Below are 14,165 nucleotides of genomic sequence, written 5' to 3' on the forward strand. Positions count from 1 at the left end.
AAACCTACAGCTGCTGGGATTAACTTTCTTTTGTCTCTCAAATCTCTATTTCTTTCCCCTCCCTGGCCTTCAAAGGCTGCTAGGTGACCTGTGGCAGAGGCTGTCCCATTCCAGGAATAAGCTACTGGAGATTTTTCATATCCTCCTGAACCAGATCTGCCTGCTCCCAGTCCTAGAAAGCAGGTAAGCCCTTGGGAGTTTCCACTCAGGTGTAAGAGCCCCTTCTAAGCCCAGCAGGGGCACTTCCCTCACTTGATCTGCCTCCTCCTGCTACCATGTTGTCTAGGAGGACAGGGAACCAAGAAAAAAAGCCTCTTTCCTCCAACTGGCCGAGGCCTTGCACAGGGCGGGACAGGCTGGGCGGGAACGGAGCTTCCCAACATCTGGATTTATCTTCCTTGGTGTCCTGTTCCAGCTGTGACAACATTCAGGGCTTCATCGAAGAGTTTCTTCAGATCTTCAGCTCTTTACTGCAGGAGAAGAGGTGAGTGTGGATAAGCTGGGACCAGCAGTGGGACAGACCCATGGTGCTTCCCCAGCCCCACAAGACCTTACATCCTAGAGCCCCTGCCATAACCACCACAGATTAAGGTTTTGGAGTTTGTGATTGGGCAGCAAAACATCATAGACTTGAATTGTCAGGCCACCCAGTGCCTCTGCGGCCCCAGCCCTGTCCCTCCCATCTGCTCTCTGGCAGGTTCCTCCGGGACTACGATGCACTCTTCCGAGTGGCTGATGATGTCAGCTTGCTGCAGCAGGCCTCGTCGGTCTTGTATCCTTCTACTGCAGCCGCTGGGATGGGACCTGGCCTGACCAGGTCAGAGATGGGCAGCTGGGACCCAGAGGGGCAGAGGGAGGTTTGCCCCAGAACACACAGGTCAGCTGGCTTTCCCTTGACCCCTGCCAAGGCTCCAGCCCCTGTTTCTGGTGGAGATGACTACTCCGGTCCTCAGAGCAGGGGAGTTACAGCCCTTCTTTCTCTGGGTGTTTACTGAGAGTTGGGGCTTTGTGACCAATATGGACTCAGCCCTGTTCTCACTGTAGGTTGGAAGACAGCTAAACAAGCAGTTAGCTACAGGGTCGTGCGGGAGAAATTCAGAGGGCAGGGAAACCAGGGGAGGCACCTAACCCAGCAGAGCTCAGGGTATGGGTTTCACAGTCCAAGTCGAGAACAATAGGAAGAATAGGAGATGGCCAAGCCCCAAGCTCAGTGTTTCTATGGACGAATGACAGAACAGGCTCCTCTAAACAGCGCACAAGTATTGTGTGTAGATCTCGAGGTGGGGCTGAGAGGAATGGGGCCCATAGGGGAAGGGTTAAGGTATGGCAGATGATCTGGGGGCAGGTTGACCTGCACAGCCCTGGAATGACCTTCACTAAGAACTTTGGGCTCTGTCCTGCAAACATGAGAGCTATTGAAGGGTTAAAGCAGGGGTGATAGGCTCAGTTTTAGACTTTGGAAAACCTCCATCTGGTACAGAGAGGAGAATAAACTGGCCTGGTACACCTGTGAGGCCCAGGGGCTGGGGAGGATACTATCGCTGGCCTCCAGTCCAGGCATGGCCAATGGTGGTGGGTTAGAAGTGCAGTGAAAGTCTAGGGAAACTTTAAGGTGACTGGCTTGGAAGTGCCAAAGGTGGTAGAGAGGGAGGAGAGACGGGGAGGAGCAAGCCTGTGCGCCCCCAGTCTCTGCAGAAAGCCTTCAGATGGTTGGACAGGAAGCCTAGTGGCAATGCCCACACTAGGCCTTGGGGGTCAGTGCAGAGGAGCTTTTGGCTCAACCAAACACCATGTCCCCAAATGCTCTGATGCCAGACCTCCTGTCCCTGTTGTTACCCAGAGCTCCTTTCTGCAGAATGGCAGGTGCTGGGTTTCATGGCCGGTGTGGTTGTGGTCCAGCCTGTTTCCTCATGCAGCCCCGGTGTCTGTGATGCCTGCTGGGGTGCATCCCAGACAGCCCCTGGCAGAAGCCATATGATCAGATGCTGGGAAGGATTGAGAAATGCTGCCTCAGAGCTGAGGAGACAGAAGAGGCTGCGGCCCTCAAGAGAGACCCCTTAACACATCCTCACAGAGATGAGACACGGACTGCCTACATCCTCCAGGCAGTTGAGAGTGCGTGGGAAGGGGTGGACCGACGGAAAGCCACAGATGCTAAAGACCCACCAGTGGCCAAGGATCTTAATGGGGTTGTGGCGACAGTGGAGCCAATCAGTGGACCATCATCACATATGGAGAACTCAGAGGAAGAGGAGGTAAGTATCTAGAGTAGCACTTTCTTCCTGGTTCAGCCCCTCCTGTCCCTGTTTCTAAGAGGTTAGGGCAGTGGGAAACCTCCCTTCTGTGTTTTTGCTCTCGGGAAAAGGTTCTCTTAGAATGGGCAGTCTTGACCTGCTGATCAGCACTATACTGCCTATAGAGAGTCCTGAGCTGAGGGCATGCTGGGCCAGGTGGGCATGCTAGTCTCATAAGTGTCAAAGCCTCAGTTTCCCCTCTTTCAGATGGAGCAAAATCCTTTTTGGCGCTCTTCTCTGAACAGATCACAATGGAGCTGCCTTGGTTGCAGCTGGCTGCAGTATCAGGTCACTGCTTGGCTACTCTGGTAGCCTTTCCATGGGACTGCAGAGCTCAGCTGAGCCAGTTTGGAAACCTTTCATCTAGTGCTTTCTCGAGGCTTTTGCAGAACTCACCAAATCTGTGTGGCTGTACTGATTGGCCACTGAGCCCACTACTCTTCCTGTGTGCCTGGAGGCAGTGTGATAAGGGGTTAAGACTACACAATCTCTGGGGTCAGGCAGCCCAGGGGTATATCCTGGTCCTGCCACTCACCAGCTCTGTGACCTTAGGCACAGTCACTCACAGAAAGCCTTGGTTCCTCTTCTATAAGGTGGTACCAGTCACCTCCCCACTTCCATGAGGTTGTTGGCATTCCCAGAGCTGCTGCATGGAGCTCTCTGAACCATGCTGGCTCTTGATGCCCCGTATCAGTCCGATATTAGCACAGTTTTGTATGTGCTGCTGAAGCAAGCACCCTTGATGCCCTGGTAACAGATCCTGATGTGCTTCCTGTTTAGAGCCCAGGTGCTGTAACTGTCGCAGGGCCTTGGGGAATGACAGTTACCTCCACCTCTTCCCACCCTCTTCCTCATTTGGCTTCTTACCTGAGTCATAGAAGGTTTTGATTTTTTGATTTGGGAATTTCCTTTAAATGTAAAACTTAACAAATTTAAGCCACATTAAGCAGTCTATAAACTGATTCCCATATTGAAAAGCATTGGCCCTGGCTGGGTAGTTAAGCTGGTTAGAGTATCCCAATATGCCAAGGTTGTGGGTTTGATCGCTGGTCAGGGCACATATATGAATCAACCACTGAATCCAAAAATAAGTGGAACAAGAAGTCAGTGTTTCTCTCTGTCTCTCTCGCTCTTTCTCTCCCTTCCTCTCTCTCTAAAATCAGTTAATACATAACTTTTTCTTTTAAAGCAAAATGAAAAGCATAAAATTAAAGGGGAACATCTTCACACAGTCTAGGACTAGTGGTTCCAATGCCAGCCATCAACTTGTTAGAGCTGAAAAGGACCTTGGTTAGTAGGAACCACGGCCATTATGAAGAGGCTAGTCTATGTCAGGCACTGTCAGGCACTTTTTGTGTGTTATTTCCTTGAACCATTTGCAACAACCCTGTGAGGTGAGTGGTAGTATGTATGCTTCTTTTATAACAAGGAAACTGAGGTTCAGGGAGGAGAGGCACCTCACAAGAGCACAGTCAGAAGTAGCTCAGCCAGTAGGTACTAGAGCCCACTTTTTCACAGAGGAGGAAATGGAGGCTCCAAGAGACTGAGTCAGTTGACTAAAGTCCTATGGCCAGTGAGGGCCAGGACTCAAACCAGGTTCCCAACTACTGGTCCAGTGCTGTTTGGGGCTTGTTGCCCTAGCATCCACCTGGTCTCGCCTTCCTCCCTTCATTTGGCTATCTCCACAGTGCTTGGGGGCGGCTGCTGCCGTGGGCCCTGCCGTGTGTGGTGTGGAACTGGACTCGCTCATCTCCCAAGTGAAGGACCTGCTCCCAGACCTTGGTGAGGGCTTCATCCTGGCCTGCCTGGAGCACTATGGCTATGACCCGGAGCAGGTGATCAACAACATCCTGGAGGAGCAGCTGGCCCCTGCCCTTAGCCAGCTGGACCGCAGCCTGGACAGGTGGGAGGAGGCTCATGGCACCCAATCTGATTCAGGGTGCTGGCCAGTGGTGCTGTGCGGGCCCTTGGCAGGGACCCTTCTTAGCTCCTCTGCTTCCCACTCATTCGTCCCTCATCCCTCAGGACTCTGCTGGCTCTCTCTTCCCCAGAACAGTGTTTCCCAACCACTTAAACGAATGTCCTCTTTGGGGAAACATAAAACCTTAGGTCTCCTCAGGAGATTCTCACATGCCTCCTGAAGGGCAGAGTACACAGCTGGACATCCTGGCCACAACTTGTAGGAAGACTGATTAGAGACACAGGATGTGAAAAGGGTTGCTGAGCCCTTCACGGCTCCTAGTTACTGGCTTGCCTCTGTCATTGCCACCTTCCCAGTAGATTTCTGAAGAAGGACGGCCACAGCTTCTCACTTCCTTCATACCTTCCCTTTCTGAATTTGGCCCATGGGGCGGCAGGAATGAGTGCATGAACAGGGGTTTCTTCCATGAACAAATGATGATTATCAAACAAGTGAATTGTTAGCTCTGCCTTTGGACACATTCCTCAGCCTCTTTGTGGCCATTTTATAGATGAATGCACTGAAGCACAAAGAGGTTGAGTGATCTGTGGCTGTCGTGAGCATTAAATGACAGAAGGAACTTTTAAGAAAATCTCTGTGAATGGCAAGTGGGACCAAGGGGGAAGCTTTGTGTAAGGTGCGGGTCACTCCAGGCCATGCCAGATAGGGCAGGGTTTTAGATTGGGTCCCAATGTGGCTACTGAAAGAGAGTGGAGAATCTGAACATGAAAGAGGGGAGTGGGGTGCAGGTAGGCATTAGCTGGCAAGTCCCCTTAAATTGATTTCTGTGCCACCGCCCAGACAGCTGAAGCCAGACCCAACACCTCTGCTGACATCTCGTCACAACGTTTTCCAGAATGATGAGTTTGATGTGTTCAGCAGGGATTCAGTGGACCTGAGCCGGGTACACAAGGGCAGGAGGTGAGTGCAGTGGGCTGCAGGGTTCCAGGTGCCCCAGTTTGGCAAGTACAGCAAGAAAATGAGAGAAATAAGGGCTTCATCTTTACGGAACTGGCCTGAGTTCAGCTCAGGGCTCCCTGGGAGACTGAGACCTGCCTGCTCCCAGCAGACAGGGGCAGGCTCTTTCTTTCCTTTTCTTTTCTTTTTTCTTTTCTTTTCTTTTCCTTCCTTTCTTTCTTTTCTTTTCTTTTCTTTCTTTATTTTCCAGTTGGGTGCAGGGTCTTTAACAATAATACTTCAGGCTCTGACTCTGTGCAGAGTGGTTTTTAGCGAATCCTCCTTGTCCACAGCAAAAGGCCAGAGGGGCCAAAACTCCTCCCTTCTTACATCTTTGGAAATGCTGACCATCAAGTCTCTGAAGGTACAGCTGGGCAGTGCTGATATTCCCAGTCTGTGACAAAAAGAGAAAATTAAGGACTTGTACTCAGTGAGTTTTCCAGAAGGTGAACATGTTTTAAGGCCTTTCTGCATACTGCATTTTTAGTTTATGTCCTTCCTACCTCTTTGGCATTGAAAGACCATTCTTTTTTTTTTTTTTTAATTTATTTATTTTTTAGAGAGGAGAGGGAGGGAGAGAGAGAGGAGAGACAGAGAGAAGGGGGGAGGAGTTGGAAGCATCAACTCCCATATGTGCCTTGACCAGGCAAGCCCAGGGTTTCGAACAGGCAACCTCAGCATTTCCAGGTCGACGCTTTATCCACTGCGCCACCACAGGTCAGGCTTTTTTTTTTTTAATAACGATACAGCTATATTTATCAACTTTTTTTTTTTAGATTTTATTTATTCATTTGAGAGAGAGGAGAGAGAGAGAGAGAGAGAAGGGGGGAGGAGCAGGAAGCATCAACTTCCATATGTGTCTTGACCAGGTAAGCCCGGGGTTTTGAACCGGCAGCCTCGGCATTCCAGGTCGATGCTTTATCCATTGCGCCACCACAGGTCAGGCTTGAAAGACCATTCTTGATGTATTCATTCATTCAACAAATATTTTCCCAGTGCTTATGGTCTCTCAGGCCCTGGATTTATTAGGTGCTGGAAATGTAGTAGGGAGTGAAATAGACATGGCTCCTGCCCAGGTAGAGTTTGCATTAATTCCTCAAGTAAGTAAGGTAGAATTGCAGATATAACAGGTACTACACGGTGAAAGTGAGCAGATTTCTAAGCCTCTAGAAGGGTCTTTGATCCAGGCAGGAAGGCTCCTCTAAGGAAATAACATGAGACTGAGAGAGGAAGGATAAGGAAGGATCAGTTGTGCAAAGTGGGGAAAGAAAAGCTTTCTTTTTAAAAAAAAATTTTTTATTGATTTTATTTATTGATTTTAGCAAGAGAGGAAGTAAGAGAGAAAGAGACAGAAACATCAATCTGTTCCTGTATGTGCCCTGACCCATATCAAACTGGCAACCTCTGCACTTCAGGACAATGCTCTAACCAACCAAACTATCAGGCCAGGGCAAGAGAGAAGCTTTCTAAGCAGAGTAAACAGCAGGAGCAGTGGCCCTGAGGCTATGGGGAGCGTGGTGATGGTCCCATGAGCCAACACATTTTATGTTTTGGAAAGATCACCTGATTTTGGAATGGAGACCCACGGGAGGGACTGAAAGTCAGCAGTGCTGGTAGAGAGGACAACATAGATAACACTCTGCTAGTCTCCCAAGTTCTCCTAAATGGTATTTTATGAAAGCCAGAAATCTGGGCACTGCTGAATAAGTACAGCCTGCTCTTTCCTGTGTCGTATAGATGGAGATGGTACAGTTCAGACAGGTTTGGGGACCTGTGATAGGAGCCCCAGTGACAGAATTGCAAGCTGCTGCTTCAGTGAGGGCCCCCTGCTATTTCCCTCCCTAGAGCAATCTGTGAGTTTGGCTGGTCAGGTGCTTGGGGAGTAGTCACAGGACAGCTATAAAGTTATCTGGCTGGCTGGACAGGAAGCAGTTGTAATCTGCTTAGTCACACACATTGCAACATCCCCAGATCCTAGGCCAGAGATGGTATCCTACATCAGTGGCCACTGTTCCGGGACAGAATAACCCTCTGTAGCCAATGCTGTGGGGGAAGGGGCAGACGAGGAGGGCTGTGCCCTGCTCATAGGACATCCTGGCAGAGAGTCTGGGTGGCAAAGGTTTACTGAATTCATTGTGCCAGGTAGCCCAGGGGCTGAGGTTTGCAAAGAGGCAAAGCCTCCGTTCATGTGTTCAGTATTTATTCATTCAGCAAATATTTATTAAATGATTTATTAGTGCCAGATCCTATGCTAGACAGTCAGGAGACAACATGAACAGGTCATTCAGGCCTCACACTCAGACGGCACAGGATCGTGGGACCATTAACTAAGCAGCAATAAAATGGGAGGTGTGCTGGGATAGGGCATACAGGGAAACAGCGGGGACACCTGTCCTAATCTGGGTAGGGCTGAGGGGCTCAGGACCCTGGGCCTTGCCCTCAAGGACCACAGGAGAAATTAAGTAGCACAGGCAGGTCACACCTGAATTAAAATGTGCCTGTGTTCTTAAGTCAGGTAGGATGTACTCAGTGGCTCAAGTAATAAGGAAATCCGTTTCATTGCAGGACAAGAAATTGCAAGGTAGGCAGTGTGGGCCTAGTTAACCTCTGGGCAGCCACATCATCCAGGATGCATCTTTTCCGTCTCTTGAAGTTACTTCCCTCAAGGCTACTGGGTGGCTGCTGCTGTTGGAGCCATGACCTCCAGAAATGACAGTGCCAAGAGGGAGTCTGGACCAGGTCTTCCAGTAGCTCTCTTAGAGACCAGGAAACCTTTCCCAGAAGTCTCCAGAATCCCTCACATCTCATAGGGGAACCTCGGCTCCAGGAGAAGGGGGGAGGGTGGAAAGACCCGAACAAAAGGAGGGACTGTTAAGAGTGGGGATGAGATCGAAGGTGGCTGTTGGCTAGATACCGGGCACAGGTGCTGCAGGCATAGCATAGCTGTATGAAGGAGAAAGTGTCTAAGGTGCGGTCTCCTAACTCCTTTGGCGTTAACAGCGGTACCCTGGACGATAAGGAATGTTTTCTCCAAAAAAGTGTTCTATGACCAAAACAGTCTGTACTCTTTCTGCCTCTAGGAGAGTCACCGAGCTCATTAAAGGCTCTGACAAGTTCTCCAGTAAAAGAAATAGGATTCACTTTGTAAAGCCCAGCAGGTGCCAGGTTCACTTCTGTTCATCTTATTTTCTCTCTCATCATCCCTAAGAGGCAGAACTAAAACTTGGCAAGGATAAGGGATTTGCCTGCGGCCACACAGCTCAGAAAGCGGCAGAGCAGACTTGAGTCAGGATACTTGTGTTCTGGCCCTGGCCTGGCCCTGGCCTGGCCCTGCTGATAGAAGCTGTAATGAACATTAGAGTGCCTCTATGTATCCCCTGATTTCTTACATGGAGAAGGAAGGCTTGATTGCCTCTGCAGGCCCTTTAGAAGTTCAAAGGTAGAAGTCATCCCCTTAAAGGCCAGTTCTAGTAGGCTTTGTATAGGCAGGAGCAGGTGGGGAGGGGAAAGGTAGGCCTTGAGCTTGCATGTCCCTTGGGCTCACTGCCATCTTTAGGAGGCCAAGGAAGCAAACTGCTCCAAAGACAATCTCTGAAGCTGCCGCTGCCTTCGTTTTCAGACTTGACTGAAGATCTGGCCCTCTGATGGATATTTTCCTGGTTAGTTTTACCCCTGATTTATTTTCTTCCTGACTCTGAGGTCATGGGGCCAAAGCTACACCTCCCTAGATGAGGTAGACAGGCGCCCAGAGTGCCAGGCTTCTTTGTCCCTAGCTGTGTTCTCTCCCAGGGCCCAGCTGGGGTGGCGAATGTGCCAGGCTTCTCTGCCTGGTCCTACCAGGGAGCCGTACAACCAGAGACTGCTGTATTTCCCAAAACCTGGGACAATGTGAACCAGGAGCCATAGCAGGTAGCAGAAAGAACAGTGACGCCTCTCATTCATCCTTGGTCCCCTGGCTCAGCACCAATCTGGGCACCTAGTAGGCCCTCAGGAAATGTATGTTAAATAATGGATGTGCTCCTACTAGTAGCACCAACCACTTAGACAGGCTTGAGCCCCTTTCACTTCCTCTGCACCTCTTTCCTCTCTAGTTCCTAACTTGGCAAAAAGAGCCAGGTTAGGGCCAAGATCACAGTCACAAGACCCCTTTCCTGGTGTGATGTGAGAGATTTCTGTGGATAGAGATTTTTTTCCTGGTCTAGATCAAACTCATTCCCACCATAGAGCCTCCATTACCCCTACCTCGAACCCCCAGCTAGACCCCCTAAACCAGAGCTCCTTCCTCTTTTCTCTGAGTTTCCAGGGCATGCTTGCTTCCGTTCAGCACATCTTGTCGGCTGCTATTTGCATGTCTCTCATCCCAACTAGATTGTGAGTTCCATGAGGTCAGACCCATATGTTACTCTCTTCTGATTCTTTCTCCAATTCTGCCTTAGTACCCTGCCTGGCATTTAGTAGGCCCTTAATAAAAACTGTTGAAAGAAGTCCTATCTTAACCCGCCATGCTGGGGCTGCAGTCGTGACCTGCCTCAGGCTCCCAGGCAGACTGCCCAACAGACTCAGGCGCCGGCCCCTCCCGGCACCAAAACTTATATTAAGAAGTTTTTTATGGAAGTAGTGTGTGGCTTTGTGTTTCTTTCCCCCTCCCCCCAACCCCCTACCTTTGATACGTTCCAGAGACTTGATTTCACAGCTAAGCTAGATTTTCTTGCCTAGCATCTCATATTGATTTTCCCCTGCAGGGCTCAAAACTACATTCCACAGGCCTATGTGTCTGACAAGCCAGGTTTTTCTACAGATTTGCAAAGCCATGAGTCAGGAGGCCTGAGTCCCCTCTGGGGCTGTGCGCATTGTGATCTCGGGCAGTCCCTCCCCTTCCCTGCACCCGAGTTTCTTCATCTGTGATATGACGGGAGTGGAACTTTCAGGCATTTTTCCCCATGCAGTCTGACATGAAAGAGAAGGCCACTGTGGTGAATTGGGGGTGAGAGGAAGAGGCCGGGACCCCTCCTGACTCCTTACACCCCACAGGTCTCCTGCAGCTCCACTAAGCTCAGTACGAAAACCTACATGTGGCCTTGATCTTTCTTAAATGTTTGTTTTAAAAAATTTAAATAACCAGCTCCCTCTCTGTGCATTTACATACATAGGTATATACAGGGTGGGGCAAAAATAGGTTTACAGTTATTTATATGTAAAATAATACAATAATAAATAATCAAGAATAAACTATATTTCGCATACTTATAACTGTAAACCTACTTTTGCCCAGCCCTGTATGTGCCCATAGGAACAGATGGTCTTGTTTGCTCTCAGCTTTTTATACAGACGGGATCATACTATATGCGTTTTTCTGTAGCTGGGTTTTTTCCTCATCCGAATTCTTTCTTCATCAGCATAGATAGATCAATGTCATTCTTAAGAACTGCCACATGGCATTCTGTAATACAGATGTGGCACAGGTCATTTAGCTATCTCACTGGTGATGGACATTAGTTGTTTTCCACTGTTAATAAATGACGCTGAACAGAAAATTCCCAGTCAGACCTCCTGGTTCTAGGGTGGATGCCTCGAAGGGTAATTTTCTGGTCAAAGGGTAGGCACATTTCATGTTCTAACAGCTGCTCCTGGGATGCCCTCAAAGTGCTGGATCTGGTCACAGGGGCACCAGCAGCTATGAGTCCTACCTGCCCACACCCCACCAGGGCTTGATCTTGGTTGTCCTCATCTGTGGTGGCCTGAGGGATGAAGAAGTGAGCCCGTGGACCCTGGGCACAGCCTTCAGTGCCTGATGGTTCTCTTTCTTCTCTCCTTCACTGTTTCCTCTCCATGGCAGGAAAGGGGAGAACACAAGGAGCCTGCTGAATGACAAGCGGGATGTGGTGACACAGAGGCAGCGCTATGAGCAGTACAGCGTGGTGGTGGAGGAGGTAGGTGACCCCAGGCTGCTGGGTTCATGCTGGGCCAGGGAGTCCAGTCAGTCCCTCAGCCCCCCTGACCCACACTTCTGCCATTGTAGGTGCATGTACAGCCAGGTGAGGGCCTGTCCTACCGTAGCGATGACTATGAGGATGAGTATGATGACACATATGACGGCAACCAGGTGGGCGCCAATGATGCCGACTCAGATGATGAGCTCATCAGCCGCAGGTGAGACCATCGGGCCAGTGGAGGGTGGAATTTCAGGGGCAGAGCGGCTTTCAGGCCTGTGGGTTTCTCCCATAGCCTTTTGTTTGTACAGATGGGAAAGCCAAGGCCCTGATCACATGAGCAAGTCAGTGGCAGAACCAAGGCCCAAACCCAGGCCTCCTGACTGCAAGTCCAGTGCTTTCTCCAACCCCAGTCACCCCCTTGGCTGGTTGGTTTAACGCACCCTCAATTGGGCCTCATTAATTTGGTTTCACGTAGTAGTCTTACATCATTTTTAATTGCAGAAAACTTTTCCCAGTGGCACCATGTGGAGATCACCCAACAGAGACAAAAATAGAGCTAGAGAGACCCCATAACCCCAGCTCAGTGTCCCCTACGCCTGCATATCAGACTCTACTACCCTCAAAGAGTCTGGGCCTGGAGCAAAGCTGGCTTGAAAAGCACTTTGGGCCTGACCAGGCGGTGGTGCAGTGGATAGAGCGTCGAACTGGGATGTGGAGGACCCAGGTTCGAAACCACGAAGTCGCCAGCTTGAGTGCGGGCTTATCTATTTTGAGCAAAGCTCACCAGCTTGGACCCAAGGTCACTGGCTTGAGCAAGGGGTCACTCGCTCTGCTGTAGCTCCCCCAGTCAAGGCACATATGAGAAAGCAATTAATGAACAACTAAGGTGCCGCAACAAAGAATTGATGCTTCTCATCTCTCTCCCTATCTGTCCCTCTCTTTGTCTCTCTCTGTCTCTGTCACAAAAAAAGAAAGAAAGCACTTTGATTTTTTCCCCAACTCCCTTTTCCCTCTTACCTGAGGCTGAGTTTATCTTGTCTTTGATCTTAATTTCTCTCTAAACCCTTAGGCCCTTCACCATCCCTCAAGTACTAAGAACCAAAGTGCCCAGAGAAGGGCCAGAGGAGGAGGAGGAAGAGGTGGAGGAAGCTGAAGAGGAGGCCCCAAAGGTACCTTCTTAGCAGGTGGCAAATGAAGGGGGGAGGGTACAGTTCTAAAGGGTGAATGGGAATTGAGAGCTTTTTGCCCCCCTTCCCTGCTGGCCTCTCAAGGCAGGCCTGTCATCACTGTCAGGAAAAGAGGGATACCTTCAAGCCTAGATGTCTGTTTGGAGAGCTGCTGGCTCAGAACTCACCTCTGTTGCCCAGTGAGACCCAGGAGCCTGGGGGCCGAGAGAGGGGCAGCTCTCTGCCTCCGTGCCCAGGGTGGCAATTTTTTAAATCAGAGAGGTGTTAGATCCCAAGGACCCTTGGAGGTCATCTGGTCTTGGGGGTTTGAGAATTTTATTTTTTAGCAGCTAAACATTTTCTTCAAATAAAATCTTAATTAGAACCTCAACATGTGGGCTGGCTTTAGCTCAGCGGTTCCTTCGTGTCACAATTCATGTGCAGAACCTCAACATGTTAAAAGTGGTGCTGCTCAGGTTGAGTGGGGCAGCAGCCTGGGGCCCCTGAGGCCCCGATGCCTCCCCTGCCAGGGTGGCAAATTTAGATGTGTGCAGGGCCAGGCCGGCCACCAGTGGAAATGAGCAGCGGATCCTGGTGGAAACTGCGCCGAGTACTGGGACAGCACACCTGCCCTGTCCTGTCCAAGGGGCCCTCAGCACAAGTGTAGGCCAGTACTTCCAGGGCTTTCCCTTCCTCCGGCAAGGAGGCAGCCCAGATTTTGATATTAAAAAAATCTTCCAGTCCTGGCCGGTTGGCTCAGTGGTAGAGCGTCGGCCTAGCGTGCGGAGGACCCGGGTTCGATTCCCGGCCAGGGCACACAGGAGACGCGTCCATTTGCTTCTCCACCCCTCCGCCGCGCTTTCCTCTCTGTCTCTCTCTTCCCCTCCCGCAGCCAAGGCTCCATTGGAGCAAAGATGGCCTGGGCGCTGGGGATGGCTCTGTGGCCTCTGCCTCAGGCGCTAGAGTGGCTCTGGTCGCAATATGGCGACGCCCAGGATGGGCAGAGCATCGCCCCCTGGTGGGCAGAGCTTCGCCCCTGGTGGGCGTGCCAGGTGGATCCCGGTCAGGAGCATGCGGGAGTCTGTCTGACTGTCTCTCCCTGTTTCCAGCTTCAGAAAAAATGGAAAAAAAAAAAAATCTTCCAGCTATCAAAAGTTATTCTACTTTTTTTACTTGTGTTTTTTTAAATAGCACAGGCCACTAAAGCCTGTCTGTGGCCTTTAGGTTATTCCTTCCACTCTTGCTAGTCTAGGCCCCTTTCACTCTTGGCACAGAAAATGGTCCTCAAGAGTAGGCATTCCCATGACACATTGGTGGTGGCAGCGCCAGTGTGAGAACAAGTCAGCTGCCAGGGCGACTCTTGGCTCTCAAAGCCCTATGCGGCCTCTCACGGTAGTCATCCTGGCCTTCATCCCATTACTTCCACTTATCATTGTTAAGCTCCAACTGTGGTCACCCACCCAACTGTGCCGGTCCAGAAAGCCTCAGTCCCGTTTGCTGCTTCCCCCTTGGGGAATTGGTAGCGGGACAGAGGAGGAGGCTTCTAGTAGAAACCTTGGACCCTAACAAGCCCAGTTCCATTCTTGTGCATTGCCCTGCCATGTTGTGGCTTCCCCTGACTCCTGGCATGGAGGCGCCTGTGACATTTGGTCAGGCACAGCCTCACCACAGCATAGGTATACGGGACAGCTCATGATTCTTTTCTCCCCTCCCTCCACAGCCTGACCATTTTGTGCAAGACCCTGCGGTGCTGCGGGAGAAAGCAGAAGCCAGGCGCATGGCCTTCCTCGCCAGAAAGGGGTAAGCATTTAAGAAGCTCTTTCTGGTGGGAGGGAACCCATCTGGGGAAGTCCCA

General features: G+C 50.6%; 1 protein-coding gene and 1 long non-coding RNA gene across 3 annotated transcripts in view; both read left to right on the forward strand.

Annotated features, from left to right (window-relative positions):
- The window catches only part of LOC136325580 (uncharacterized), a 306,971-nt gene that overhangs the window by 222,274 nt on the left and 70,532 nt on the right, over window positions 1-14,165 (forward strand). The window lies entirely within an intron of this gene.
- Window positions 1-14,165, forward strand: part of ASCC2 (activating signal cointegrator 1 complex subunit 2) — a 44,440-nt gene that overhangs the window by 25,571 nt on the left and 4,704 nt on the right. For both annotated transcript variants that reach the window (XM_066260173.1, XM_066260174.1), the window contains 10 exons: window positions 76-183; window positions 416-484; window positions 698-772; window positions 2,075-2,255; window positions 3,983-4,197; window positions 5,056-5,175; window positions 11,048-11,141; window positions 11,231-11,361; window positions 12,214-12,313; window positions 14,031-14,110. In XM_066260173.1, coding sequence (XP_066116270.1) covers window positions 76-183; window positions 416-484; window positions 698-772; window positions 2,075-2,255; window positions 3,983-4,197; window positions 5,056-5,175; window positions 11,048-11,141; window positions 11,231-11,361; window positions 12,214-12,313; window positions 14,031-14,110 — 1,173 coding nt within the window. The remainder of the gene's footprint in view (window positions 1-75; window positions 184-415; window positions 485-697; window positions 773-2,074; window positions 2,256-3,982; window positions 4,198-5,055; window positions 5,176-11,047; window positions 11,142-11,230; window positions 11,362-12,213; window positions 12,314-14,030; window positions 14,111-14,165) is intronic.

This window comes from Saccopteryx bilineata, chromosome 2, assembly GCF_036850765.1.
Source record: "Saccopteryx bilineata isolate mSacBil1 chromosome 2, mSacBil1_pri_phased_curated, whole genome shotgun sequence".
Taxonomy (NCBI): Eukaryota; Metazoa; Chordata; class Mammalia; order Chiroptera; family Emballonuridae; genus Saccopteryx; species Saccopteryx bilineata.